The following is a 14923-nucleotide window of genomic DNA, read 5'->3' on the forward strand; positions in this document are numbered from 1 at the left end:
ACTGATTCATACATTTTTACCATGTGCAAAAGCAATTTTCTTGCCTCCAAAGTGTACAGGTATATAACTTTCTCTCCGTTTCCACATTCATTAATTACATCCCTGTATTAAAGTATTACATCCTGCCACAACCTTAAAAGAAAAATTTAACTATAGATGACACATTTCACTAGAAATGTTGCCTGTTTTCTGCTATATTTTATTGTTTTTCCTAAAAGTGAAATATTGTAATTATTTAGGCATAAACAATTGAATTTCAGTTTGCAATGTATTCTTTTATGTTTAAATAAATGCTCTTTGTTGATTAATTGTATGTGTCTACTTGGCTAGGCCAAGTTTCCTAGATATTAGGGCGAACACAAGTCTGGATGTTGCTATGAAGCTACTTTTTAGATGAGGTTAACATTTATTTTTTATAAGATTTTATTTATTCATTTATTTCAGAGAGACAGAGAGAGTGCTTGCAACAGGGGGAGGGGGAAAGGGAGAGAGAGAACCTCAAGCATATTCTACACTGAGTGTGGAGCCCAATGCCAGGCTCGATCTGAGAACCCTAAGATCAAAACCTGAGCAGAAATCAAGAGTCAGACGCTCAACAAATTGAGCGTTCCTAGGTGAGGTTAACATTTAAATCAGTAGACTTTGAGTAAAGCCGATTATTCTCCATAATGTGGGTGGGCTTTATCCAATCAGTTGAAGGTTTTAAGAAAAACAGACTGAGATCCCCCGAGAAAAAAGGAATTCTGCTTTGAGACCACCTTCATGCTTGAGATGCAACCTCACCTCTTCCCTGAGTCCCCAGCCTGCTGGCCTGCTCTGTAGATCTGCGACCTACCAGCCCCCACAATTACGTGAGCCAATTTCTTAAATAAACCTCTCTCTGTGTACATATTTATACACATTTTACTGGTTCTGTTCCTCTAGATAATACTGTTTTATATAAAGTCTAGTGAATTTACAAAGTTAAAATTATAGAAACAAATTACTATATCAAATATTACAGATACTTTATTATATATAAAGCCAATAATTTGTTCTGAAAGAATTAGAACTAGAAAGTGACCATACTGATTTAAAGAAGTGTACCTTATATATGACCGTATGTATCTTTAGATCCAGTTATCTCTTTAAAAGATATGTTCTCAAACCACAGAACTCAGGAAAGTAGAGGATATTTAAGCTTTTGAAAACGAGTCACGCTTAATGGCATTCTTTTTAAATTTTCTACTCCAAAAATAAAAGACCCCTCAATGAACATGCTGGCAAAATTTCAGCCAGCTCCCTCAATGAGAGTAGAAACTAGTGTTCCTTCCCTGAAATCAAGTGAAAAATAACCGTTACTCCTTGACTGTGTACGTAAAGAACAAAAAGAATAGAAATGAAGTCATGCACTAAAATATAGGGCATGAAGTTGGATTCAGAAATGAAATCTACTACGATACTCTTCTGGTTTTGTTTTAAATCATGAAAGGCAACAAACAAAAGCAATGTAAAATACATGTATCTCAACAATCTAGATACTGAATTAGTACTGCAATGAAATTCACACTTAAATGTTTTTATTAAGGTCAACTGCTTAAGATACTGTCTAGCAACTTGCAAATCATATCCCATCATAACTGTATTACTAGTTTATGACAGTTTGTATTTCGGTTTTAAAAGATTTGCTCAAGGGGCACCTGGGTGGCACAGCGGTTAAGCGTCTGCCTTCGGCTCAGGGCGTGATCCCGGCGTTATGGGATCGAGCCCCACATCAGGCTCCTCCGCTATGAGCCTGCTTCTTCCTCTCCCACTCCCCCTGCTTGTGTTCCCTCTCTCCCTGGCTGTCTCTATCTCTGTCGAATAAATAAATAAAATCTTTAAAAAAAAAAAAATAAAATAAAAAAATAAAAAATAAAATAAAAGATTTGCTCATAAATATACTATCTTTATGTCACCCTTCGAAAAATGATCTAGTGAGTATGTATGACGTACTCTTCAGAAGGCGTTTCAATCCTGCCTCAATCAAAACCCTCTCAAATAACAAAAACCTAATAGAAATGCTAGCTTTTGATGGACATCAGCATGTATCCAGAGTTACTTATTTATTAAAATAATAACATAGAAATCTTGCCTAGGAGCAATATTGCATAACAATAAGGTGTTAAAAATCATTATATTATTGGAATGACTGACTTTGACTTACACATCATGCTACAGCAGTTTTAAGACTAAAAGGAATTGTTACTGTAACATATTTTGACACATTCAATGCCATTACAAAACACCTGGGAACGTGCAGATGGAATATACAAATAGCGTAAGCCTGGGCCATTACTGAGAAGCAATAAGCTTCAATCAGGAAGAGCTGAATGCAGGCAGGACACAATACACCATTATCCATGTTAACCCAACTCCCAAGTATTCACATTCGGAGCATAATAATTAGCACCTCATAGGGTTTCAAACAAATGTTTTGGCTAAAAATGTCTGCCTGAGATTCTATCATTTCAATACAAATGCATATCTAGTTTTAGCCTATTAAATGTTTAGTAGGATACGCTTCAGGCAACAGGCATAGTCTCTGATGCAAATATAACCTTGATTTTGCACAAATTAGGCACATGCCGATCAAACAGCTTTGGAGAGAAATTCATGCCCTTCAGTCGGACACAGCATAGCTATGGCTACCCCACCCCATGGTGGCACGTCGGGGAGGCCGTCTACTCACATGGCCTTGGTCATCCAGTTCATTGTTGGTGAGCTTCAGCTTGTCAAAGCTGATCACTTGTCTCATCCAAGTCTCTCCTGAGGCAGGCGAGTCTGGATGGATGTACACGCGTGGTGGCACGGGGGAGTCAGCGTTACCCGCCACCATCCACTTAGAGCTGTGGTAAACATACCTAGAAGGCAATGACGAGGCTCAGTATACAGACTATTGTTTTCTTGGAATTTCCAAGTCCGTAGAATCAGACAACTGTATATCTTTTATTTTTAAGTCTAAAGAACAACAACTTGCTCTTTACATCCAATACACATAAAATAAGATTTCAAGCACTTTTCAAAAACTCTGAGGCAGCAAGTGGCCTTCTGACCTCTCAGAGTAAGTGATGCCTTAAGGATTTATGCACACTATCACCCCCATAAATTCAACTATCTGAATTCTTATGAATCACACTTATTCACATCAGACATTCCATCTGTATTCTGATATTTTCCATTTTACATCTGGATATTCAATTGACATGAAGAAACTACTGTTGTCAAGCTTAAAGTTGTCAAGCTCACCTTTAAGTAAATCTCCAAAATACTTGAGAGTTATACCTTAAAGTGTCCCACACTTCCTTTAAGACCACTTTCCATTTTAGGCAACGTACAGATGAATTAGGTAGTTGGTAGAAAGGCAAGGGGAAACTGTCAAAAGTTCTATAACTTTTATTTTCTTAGAAAAAGAGTTTTAGCTATGATCATTCAGAATATTTTTCTAATTCTATTGAACTAAAAATTGTAGATAATGTCTTAAGTTTAACTTAAAATTTTTGTATAATCAAAAAATGTAGGTCTTTATCTCCTAAATTTCTCTTTCTCAACCCTTATAAGAAAATTCTTTAGTTTGCAAATACCACTAATCAAAATATACACCAAACTTTGAAAATGAGGGTATATCTAATTAATATTATTTTTCTATTTAAGGGACCAAACACCCTCTTCTGTTTGTTTATATATGTCAAATATATTGACTCTGTAAGAATAATACATTTAAATAACAATGTTTCAGGTAATAAATAATATCATAATATTTAATTCTATATTCAGACTATCATTTATTAATTGTTAATTTAAAATTCACTAATTCAAAAACTAGAAACTAGTATATGATGATTCACTTAGAAAAGGGTATAAAATGAAATTATATACTTAGGTGTTTTCCTTCCATTTGTATTTTAAAATATGACATGCAATTTAAAGCAATAATTTGTGTATAGTCTCAGAGAATTGTACCTGTATAGTATGCAAATTTCTTTTAAAAATAGCATGAAATATTTTCATAACATCTCTGGTGAGGTCCTGTGTTTCAACTAATGTCACATATTTCATTCTCTTTTGAGCTCAATATGCCTTCTATTCTTTAATTCCTTTTCTTGGGAGAAAAATACATAATCACAAAATTAAGAATAATTTTTTTAAAACTTCCCTATATTGGTATAGCATAATTTCAGTAAATAAATTCCTAAGTGCATAGGCTTCTGTGAATATTAATTTTGCACCACAAGCACTTTTAGTTTGACCAAATACCACTCTTTGACAGCAGAGAATAAGCCAAAAACTTTTTTCTACTATTGCTAAAAGTTAGAAAATAAAATGTAAATCTCAGAAATGCAAGAAAAAAAACTGCACTATAGTTATTCCCAAAATAAATGGAGTAATATGCTCTATCAAAACCTTGAGAAAGTACACATATTCAATAGTTCAAAAATCCACACTCATCAAGAGAATAAATGTTACATGTTACATATTCTCCGTGAAACATTCTAAATACAATTGCTAAAACCCAATTTCTTCGGAAGCATTCTAAGTGAAAACAAATTTACAGTTTGATCTTTTAAAATTTGACATCTTACTACCAATACTTGAAATTTTTCTTGCTTTATGTGAGAATAATAAGAATCAACTAAGTAAAATAAACCTTCCAAAATACATGAAAGATATTTGAAGAAATAGGAGAGAAATTTGGAAGAGAAAGGAATAATTTCAAAGCACATTAAGAATTACATTATCTTTCTCAACACAAAACCCAAATTAGAATATGGATTTTAAATCAACTATATTTAAAGAATAAACAATGCCTTCTAGCTTCTACCATGTAGTAGATAATTTTAGCAAACTCTCTAATGAGTTATTTAATTAAAATAAGCAATACAATATAAAACACAAACAATAAAACTGTCTTTTTTATTACCCATTTTTTTAGTATTCCATATGTGCCTGTACTAATTAAATCTGTATACTTTTGACACTGGTATGCCTGTTTCAAAAAAGTACCTCCCTAAGTTTTAAAAAGTGATAAAAACCAAATCTGACTTCATTTAAAAACTTATTAAATGTTCTAGCTGTTTATAAAAAGTAAAAAAAAAAAAAAGAAAGAAGGAAAGAAAGAAAAAAGAAAAGAAAGAAGACCAAAATTTAAAGCAAGCATCTTCTGATCTTCTACTCAAATTTTCCTTTTTTAAATGTCAGCATTATTAACTCCTCAGGAAAGTAAAAAGCTTTGTCCATTGAAAATTGCTGATTTGCTTACTTGCAAAAGAAAAAGAGCAAAGGTTGGTTTGAAACTTTAGAATATGTATCTTTTCCAACTTTACTTGATATCCGGATAATACATCCTCTTTCAAAATCTAAATCCTACAATGTTCTTTTTTTAATCTACTGTGTTAACTACTAACCAAAAAACAACAATAAATTAACAAATTCATTACCAGTTTAAAGATGTCCTAATATCGTAATGAATTATGAGATTTTATTTTTCTAAATTCAATAATTTCCTAAAATTAAAGGAAAAAAGCCTGCCAACAGTTATGACTTTGAACACAAGAAAAAGGGACTTTATTTAAAGCTCAAAATAATCACAGAAAATGAAACATTTCGTTGAATATTACGTGTACCTACAAATTTAACATTTCCTCTCAAAATTCTAATTGAAAAGTGAATCATTATAAAAGACACAGTTTAGCAACCCTAAACTAGCCCCTATTTAAAGTTTTCTCAATACTTAAAGGACATTTCTGTACCCCTTAAAAGCAAAACAAAAATTAAGTTTCCACATGTACTACAAGGGAAGGCACCGCTTGGGCTACTGGAACTGTCGGGCAGTTAGTTGGGTTAGAGATCTAGAAATTCTACAGGTTTCTGGAAACAAACATCACAGTCATCACAGTTGCAGCAGGCATAGCCTGTAAAATGCTAGCGTATTCTTATCCTCCAGTATCCATCTGATCACTGTACCTGTATCTTTTGTTGTCCACTGGCACAATGTCCATGGCAATGTAATATTGCTGGTGAGGATCTAGTCCTGAGATCTTCACTCTCATTGCTGGAAACATGCGCCTATTCATACGGAGGGGAGGAAACAGGGCATGGGTTTTGTTTTTGTTTGTGATTAAGCATGGAGAATGAGTAAGCGAAGAAATCTCTGGAAACCTCTCTGTTTTTCATATGGACAAATTTATAGCATTCACTTTGATAATGTTAATTCAAAGAATCAGAATACAGGACGTATCAAAACTGAGGCTTTTAAATGTAATTTGTTGTACTCTGCCATGCACTGTGTTTACTGAAACGTCAGTACAGCTAAAAGGAAAAGAATTGTATGCTGAAGGAGCAATAGCACAAAAAAAGCAGTTTATTTTTTAAATAAAAATCAATGAGCATATTTACTTTAATAATACAAATGAGAAAAATGTTCCGAAGGTAGAAATAGAAAATTTGAATTTGTACAAGTGATAAAATACATTATAATGTGAAATTTTAAAAGGGTTATAAAAAACCACAAGGAGCCAATGTGCCATGCTATAACCAAACAATATGTTCTTTATTGAGACAGGACTTCCTGTCTGCAGCATGGTAAAGGTGAAGTGCAAAAGTTGCTCTAAATTTGAAAGGTATAGTAAAACTTCTTTATTGAAAGCAGAAACTAAACACAATGTATATTTACCAAATCATTCCTTCCCCCACTATACCCTGGAAATACTTTCTTATTTAACCACACTTACTCAAAACTTTGCTAATTAAAACAAATGAAAATCTGCGTTTCTTTAGGCTTCACAAAGATGCATATCAAAGTGGGTGCTAAAGTACACGCCACTATCTTTTAAAAAGGACACAACAGCAAGACTGTAACAGCAAATTATTGTATATGAAAAACAAATACAGCAGTTCGTTCTTTTTTTTTTTTAACTTTCTTCTAATGATTTATGTCTGGGACCCTTCCAGTTAATCTAATTTTTACTAATTTAACCTTATAACACAGATTTTAGTACCGTTATTTACCAAAAACTTTTTCTATAACAATAATGCCACTGAAGACCACTTCCAGTGAAAAGAAAGTCCATTATTCCTAACTAGGCATGAGAACAGTTTACTATGCTGGCTGTTTTAGTGTTGTTTCAGTGCACCTGTAAGATAAAGAGTAAAGGTCTTTAACTACGTCCTTTATAAGACAACTGTTGCTTTGTGCTGTTGAAGACTGAATTTGGATCATTAATAAAAGCTCTGTGAAAATGTAGAAGGTAGCATATGGATTCAATAAAATATGTTTTTGTAATTTCTAATAAGTTTGGATACTTTTATGCTATCCAGGTTTTTGCCATGTGTACTCCCTGAAAGAGTCCCTGTGCTTTTTAAAGTTCCTTTTAAGGAAGATATTATTCATCGATTTCACTGCACTAAATGAACTGAAAGCTTTTAAATGCAAAAATTTCTATGCTTCCTTCAAATTAGTAGTATCTAGCCAACAAATCTATGTATTTTACTAATGGATGTGCACATTTCACACTTTAAAAAAATACATATAACTTCTTACAATTTTTTTAGTATTCTTCAGCAAATTTAGACGAATGCGTTGGATTTCATTTAGAAAAAAACTATACAGCCATGTAACTGGATCTACAAACAGAATAGTTTTTAAAAAACGGGTAATTATTCTTGCAGGGATTATACATGTATTACTGATGATTCCAGTAACTTTTCATTCTAGTATCATAGCAAAATAGCACAAGACATCCCGTTCTTACATTGCTAGGAAATCTTTTGATAAAGAACCAGCCTGGAAGTCTGGAATCTAAAAAAAAAAAAAAGCAAAAAAACAAAAAACAAAACAAAACAAAACAAAAAAACAAATCATAGTTTTCTCAAGAGTAAACTGCGTTTTGTTTTGTTTTAAGGGGGGGGTTGAGGAAAGTCATCTGTTCAGTAGTTCCAGAAACGGTAACTAGAGCCTAAATACACGCCTGGACAGACGTATGCATAAGCAGGAGTGTCTAACTACACAGCACGCGGGGTATCACCCGCAGCCGCAGCCGCACGGGCGACGACGGGGATTTTCTCCCCAACATCCAAGAGGGCGGCGGAGCTGGGCCCCTCACCGACGGCACTCGGGTGTAGGCAGGCACAGCCAGTCTCAAAAGTGAACCACAACCCGGGCCTTGTGTTGTCTGTGCAAAACTGCTAACCGGAGACTGCACAGCTCTGCAGGCCCTTGTCCTTCCTGACCCATCACGGGGTGGGGTGAGGCCAGGCCCGACGCCCGCACAGGTCGCCCTTTACCTGCCCGCCTTGGTGATAATCATCTCCGTGCCGATCTCGTGGAAGCGCTTCCAGAGTTCTGCTCCCTGTAGATCCACCCGCGGGGCCTGCGGCGAGGGCAGCGGGGTCCCCGGCCGTGCCAGGGGGGGCGCCGGGGACCCCTTCGGGGATCCTCCCGGGGACGCCAGCGGGGAAGCGCCCTGCAGGAAGCCGTCCTCACAGCCGCCTGGGCAGCAAAGGGCAAAAAGGGGTAACGGTGAGGGCTCGCGAGAGAGGAAGTTGGACGGGGAGACCCCCGAGGGCGGCTGGGAGGCGAAAAGGACCAGAAGAAAAGGGAAAGCTCCCGTGCCTTCGGATTCTTCTAAGGAGCAGGCCCAGGGGTTAGTTAGCCCCGGCTCTGCGCGCCGACGGGACTCGACGGGCCGGCGGGGCCTCCGAGGACCGAGTCCCGCAGTAGCGGGAGGGCCGCGTCCACCCCTCCCTCCCGGCCTCCCCCGGGTCAAGGCCCCGGACAAGGTCCGCGCGGCCCCCGGGGTCTAGGATACGTGCCGGCTGAGCCCGAGATGGGTGCCCGCGTCCAGAGCCCCACCGCGGACCCCGACACACCGCGACCCGAAACGCACGCAGCAAAACCGCCCGGCGTCCGGTCCCCGGTCCGAAGCGCGCGGGCCTCCTCTCCCGTCGGGCGTGCGAGGCCCCTCGTTTGGGGCCCGGGCAGCGGCATCCTCCAGAGAGCTCTTCAGACTCGGCTCCCGCCAACCCCCGACCGCCCTGAGCCCCTCCGCCGAGCGGCGAGGGGCGAGAAGAGCCAGCCCTCGGAGGCCCACGGCCCCGGCAGCCGAATCCGGAGGGAGGAAGGGCTCGCTGCCCCTCGGGAAACCACGTCTGCGAGCACGCCGCCCTCTTCCTGGTTCGCCCGAACTGTTTAGGGCATTCGTTCCGGTGCCGGGGGGGTTAGGCCGTGGCTCCCCCCACCCCCTCGCTTTTAAAAGTGAGGAAAGAAAAAAGAGCACCCATTGGCTGGAACCCCAAGGGAGGCAGAAGCGGAAGGCACAGACCTGCGGCGCCGGGAGCCGCGAAGAGCAGCGGCCCCGGCGCGGGTCGCCAAGGGGGCGGCGGCAGCCGGGAGCGAGGCTGGGAGCGGCGCTTTCACCGTCTGGAGGGCGACCCGAGTCGAGCGGCGAGAGCGGCCGGGGCGGCTGTGAGCTTCGCGCCCCGACACCCAAGGCCAAAGCGCTGGAGGCTGAACTGCCTCAGGCGCTGGGGGCGCGGCGCGCGCTCGCCCTTCACTCGCAGACGCTCCGGTCCCCGCGGCCGTGCGGCCCCGCGGGGCCGGGAGGGACGCGGCGGGAAGAAGTTGGGCGGGAAAGGGCCGACTCACCCGCGGCTCCGCGGGAGCCGCAGCTCCGTTCCAGGTCTGCGCAGCTCCGGGCGGGCCCGGATGCCGCCCCAGGCGGGGGCGGGAGTGCAGCGCCTTCGTCTCCCTCCGAGGAGCCCCCTTCACCGGCGCCACCGCCGCGGCTGCAGCCTCCGTCCTCTACGGCCCCGGCCGCCTCTTCCGCGCCCAGCTTCCGTCGCTTCTTCTGAAGCTGTTGCTGCTTCTCGGCGCCTATCAGCGCCTCCACCGAGAAGGCGTGCGCCTTAAGGCTCAGCATGCTGCACGGCGAGCCCCTCCGCTTCTCGGCCATCCCCGCCGCCCGGCGCCCGCCCGCCCCTCACGCACATACACCCGCGCGGGCGCACGCACACTCGCTCGACTCCCCCGCCAAACTTTGAACGACTCTCGGGGCCTCCCGCAGGCCGATCTGCCCCCTGCCCTGCCGCAGGCAAAAACAAATTTGGCGTTTCCTCTTTCTCGCTCGTGTCGGGATCCGAGGAACCAGCGACGCGCCCGCCAAGTTTCCTTCCCTCGGTCTCTCGCGCGCGCTCTCACTGCTGCTCTCCTTCGTTCCCACCCCCTCCACCTCCTACTGCTGCTCCAAGATCTGCTTCGACTGATGCGCCAGAGAGGACTAACAGGGGTAAAAAACACTCTGCGGACACAAATTAGGGATTGTAATTGAAATTTGTTGCCTTGATCTGTCAGCACTTCCAGGCAGGAGAGCGGTGGGAAGAACTTGCTCATTAGTGTCAATAAAGCGGCGGAGGTGGAGTCTGGGGCCCTGTCAATCACCCGGAAGTCCAGCCAATCAGGCGGAGCCGACTGCGTGCAGTCCGCGCCCACCTCCTTACAAGGTCTCAAAAAAAAAAAAAAAAAGAGAGAGAGAGAGAGAGAGAGAGGGAGAGAAAAGCGCCGCCGTCTGGCTTGGAAGTGCCAGCCCCGGGCGCTGAACCCGGTCAGTCTCTCTGGCTGCCACATCCCAGTCCAGCCCCAGTCTCTAGTTTTCCTCACCCAGACCTGGAAAGGGTGAGGCTCCGGCTTTAAAGCGAGATGATCGCCACGTTAGAATATCAAGAATCTTCCGAGAAACTTTAAAGTCCAGTCCCACTCCCTTATCACTTGATATTGCTACAACTCAGAACATTTTTGAGTGGGAACAATTCACAGCCAGCAGGCCCGTGTTTTCTCATTTAAACGTTTCTGCATTTAGTAGCGCCCACTCTGCCACGAATGGCATCGGACTTGCTTATTTATCTATGTTTACATTTTACTTATTGGCTTTTTCTTGGGGAGGGTGTGGGAATTCAAGGTATATTTCAATCCTTTACATTTCGGAGAGCAACATTTTACATTATCGCTTAGTCCCTCATCTTTACTAGTATGTAAAAGCACGCCCTTTCCGGAGCCTCCCTTTCCTTTCAAAGCGTGATGACAATTAACTTTAAAACGTTAAATCGTGGGATTTTAATTCTGTATGTCTTCAATGATAAAGATTTAGTTTTAAATCTGCTAAAAACTTCTCAAGGTGAGATGTTTTAAGATACAATAAAATTTCCACTGCTGTTTTTAAAAACGTCTCTGTGATTTAACCTAACTCCGTATTTGTCCTGCTTTAAACAATTTGCCACTTCTTTTCTCAGGCTTTTAAAGAGCCAACTTGTTTCTTTAAGGCAAACCTTAAAAAAAAAAAGAACGTGTTTTAATTAAAAAACACCAATCATGCATCCATAGACTTCATAGTTTCAACTCGATTTTTTTTTTGGTCAGGACTAACCCCCAAAATGGTTTTGGTGTAAATAGAGCAAATCTCGTGTAGAAGAAAATTCCTGATACATATTACTCTTAAATCTTTGGTGTGAAAGACACGATGAAGGGTTGTTGTTGTTGTTGTTGTTGTTGTTGTTGTTGTTGTTGTAGTTTCCCCTCTCTCTCGCTCAATTCAACCTCCACAATTGCTGGCTTCCTCGTTACCTCTGACTTCTCTCTAAGCTTTCAGTAGAGTGATAGGGAGTAGCTTCGCCACTGAGATCTTCTTACCGTAGCTCCGGGGGAACGCGCCATTCATCCGAGGTAACTAGAACCGGGGGACCTTGAGCAGGCGGCGCCCAGGAGCATCTACGAATTCGGAATTCGCCGCTCGGCGGGGCCCCACCAGCCAGGGTCAAAACGCCTGGGTAACACCCTCAAGGAAGAGGGCTTTTCTAAAAGCTTGAGAAACAGAGTCTACTGGAAGATGTTTTGCATTTGTAAAAGAAGGCTTTGCAAACAGTCTGGAGCTGTGCAGACCTGGGAGGGCGCCCCAGGCGGGTAATACGGCCTAAAATGTAAGCGCAAACCCAGTTTCTGAAGCCTAGCGGAAGGGGAAGAGGGCCGGGGAGAGCAAAGAGGCCACCTGGAGGGCTCGCGCTGGGAGTGGGAGTGGAAGAGGGGGGTTGTGTGCAAATGTGGCTGGAGGCTGCTCCTGGAGCTCCGCGCACCGGGCGTCTGAAGCCCTCATCAGCAGCCTGCGAGGTCCCAGCCCCCCACTGCAGGCCCAGACTCAGCGACGCGAAGGAGCGACCCAAGGCTCCTTCGGGCAGCCCTTGAGACCTTGGAGAAGGCTGTGAGGCCTATGGGTGGAGTCGCCAGGATCCTCAGGCCTATACCCGCCCAAGGGCCCGAGAAACAGCCATTCATCCTGAAAAACCTGAGGCTGCCATGGACGAACGCGTTTTCCAGACGTGAAGCTTGCCTTGTAGATGGGTGCATATGCTCTGCAGCTCAAACTGGTATAGAAGGGACTACACGGCCCGCAACGTCGCGCTCAAGGTCATGCTGCTCAAAGACCTCCTCTATCCTTCTGCCACTTCTTTCACCTTTACCCAGGGCAGAAAGGGGCGCAGACCCCGGAACGCACAGACACTGGAGTACTTGTGTCCACATAGACGACAAGCTGGAAAGCTGGGCCTCGCAGATACCCAGGATGTCAGAACGTGGCCCTTAGCAATAATCCAGGTGTGCGCTAGGTGCCCAGGGCAGGAGGAAGCGTCGGTCCCTTTAGCACAGGTCTAGACTAGGCTTCAGGAAGCGTAGCTGTAGAGCCCCGCCGCCGCTCGTGGCCTCTGATTCGCGCTGAATCTGGCTCAGGCTTCCGGACCTAGCAGGACCAGCTGTACTCGACCCCGCAAAGCCCCTAGTCGCAGACCTCACCGCACCAGGGCCTTTGCTCTGGGAGAGGAGGCGCCTCACTTCTCCCAGAGTCCGCGGGCGGGAGGGTTCTTGGCCTTCGGAGTGAAGGGGAAGCCAACGCCCTCACAAGGCGTTTTCTCTAAAGCGTGGCTTGCGCGTGCCAGGGCCAAGCCAGGGCCTTGCACTCTGCCTGTCGAGAGAGCAAAAGAAACGGGACAGGACTCGAATTGGCAGAAGAAAAGCTCGGTGGAACACGTGTGCGCCTGTGCACATGTCTGTGCTTGTGTGCACGTGAGTACGCCCGTGCGCACTTGTCTGTGTGCGCACTTGTCGGTATGGGCCTGTGTGCGCGGATGCGCGTGTGTGCACCTGCGCACGTGTAAACGTGGAGGAGAGCGGATGTACAGGGAGCGTGCGCCTCCTGTCACTTTAAGAGAGAAAACGTCTTTTCCCAGGTTGTGCTACATTAAGGAAATGATTAAAACTGAATTAAACTGTCAGCCCTCTGGCAAGACTAGCAAGGCTCTATTTCAAATAAAAGCCACCCAGGGAAGAACATTATCAGAGTGGGTCTGTCTCAGAGACTTGGCGAGAGGGGAAAGGGCATAACAGCCTTGGATACCCAGGTCTGGGAGAGTGGTACCTAGTGGGATCTGTATCCAGACAGACAGCAAAACTAACTGGGGGAGGAGGGAAGCGGGGAGGGACGATTAAAAAGAATATCTGATTCCTTCTGTTTCTTTCTTTTCTCTCCTTTCTTTCTCTTCTTTCTTTCGCGGTTTAAAATTGGATCGTTGGAAAGATTCTTTTTTGAAGCTCATTCTTTCGGTAGGCTCCTGCTGTGCTTTCATTGTAAACTATCTATCTATGTTTAGACATAGCTTGCTGTTTCTTACCCAAGTTACTAATGTTTATATTTTTGTATTTTGTCTTATGTTTTTGTATTTTATTTATAAACAATGTTTATTTTTCATTCCAAATTTTAAAGTCCTATGCACGAGGATTTCATTCTCTAAATAGACTTTTTCTTTCTTCTTTTTTTTTTTTGTTTTTCTTTTTTCTTTTACACTTGACATCGTTGTAAGTTTCCAAACTCATATTTGATTTCCCAGACTAACAATCCGACACAGGGAGGTTTACCCTGGCATACAGGAGGGTCTGTTTTTTGCCTCTGAACTCGAGATGCACCACATAATCTCCGAATTTCCAGACAGACAGGATCTGGACTTCTTTCCCACGCATAGAAAGACATTTTATTATTTGCTAAAATACTAACCTAGCAAGAAATAGAGTAATAGATGGGGTGAAGGAAGTCGGGTGAAGGAAGGCCCAATCCAAGCCCCAAGAGAGATACTTATTTGGTTGTGTTGCTTTGTAACTTGATCTGGGAAGGGCGAGGGATGCCGGCAGCCGCCCAGTCACAGGTCCGCGCCACACACGTGGGCTGGGGCTCCGCTCTCTCCTCCATTCCTTTCTACCCTTTCCCACTCTCTTCCTTCTCCTTGTACATACTCTTGTTGCTTCTCCCTCCGATTTGGGTTAATAAAAATACTAAAGTATAATCTGCAAGATTACAAAGTCTACAGGAATAGATGCAGGCAGCCAGGGTCGGTCTGGCTGCGCTCTCGCGGGCTTCTCTGCGGAGTCTCGGGCTCCAGCTGCAAACCCAGGCCCCGCGGAGAAAATCATCCAGAACCGCAATTCCTCCCTGCTCGCTTCTGCAGCAAATAGCACACACAGACAGCACCTTCTCATGGGTTGGCGCCTGTTTACCATTCTTCTCTTCAACAACCAGTCTGTTTCACAATTCTGATCATCTGAGACTGGGTCCATCTGCGAAGGAACTCCAGCAGCCTACGGAAGAGCCCTCCAGGGCTCCAGGGGACCCAGAGAGAATGTCCTGTAATGTTGGTTTTTAAATCAAGGCTCATTTCTCGCTGGGGCTTAGAAGAGGTGCAAGGTTTTGGTAAAGCCAAAGGAAAGTGCCCTCTGAGGTTAAGCTTGTCTTCATTCCTCCATTTCTCCCACCTCCAAGTTCTCCAGCTTGGAGAAGGGAAAGGAAGAGAGAGATGGGGCTTCGGACCTCCGGAGTGG

General features: G+C 43.8%; 1 protein-coding gene across 1 annotated transcript in view; it reads right to left on the minus strand.

The window, feature by feature from the left end:
• TBX18 (T-box transcription factor 18) overlaps positions 1-10400 on the minus strand; it is a 29257-nt gene extending 18857 nt beyond the window's left edge. Inside the window, exons 1-4 of the mRNA XM_026506982.4 lie at positions 9662-10400; positions 8302-8506; positions 5983-6084; positions 2711-2882 (exon numbers count right to left, since the gene is read on the minus strand). Of these exons, the coding sequence (XP_026362767.1) occupies positions 2711-2882; positions 5983-6084; positions 8302-8506; positions 9662-9968 (786 nt within the window). The 5' untranslated portion in view covers positions 9969-10400. The remainder of the gene's footprint in view (positions 1-2710; positions 2883-5982; positions 6085-8301; positions 8507-9661) is intronic.
• Positions 10401-14923: the final 4523 nt, after the last annotated feature.

This window comes from Ursus arctos, unplaced genomic scaffold (assembly GCF_023065955.2).
Source record: "Ursus arctos isolate Adak ecotype North America unplaced genomic scaffold, UrsArc2.0 scaffold_29, whole genome shotgun sequence".
In the NCBI taxonomy this organism is placed as follows: Eukaryota; Metazoa; Chordata; class Mammalia; order Carnivora; family Ursidae; genus Ursus; species Ursus arctos.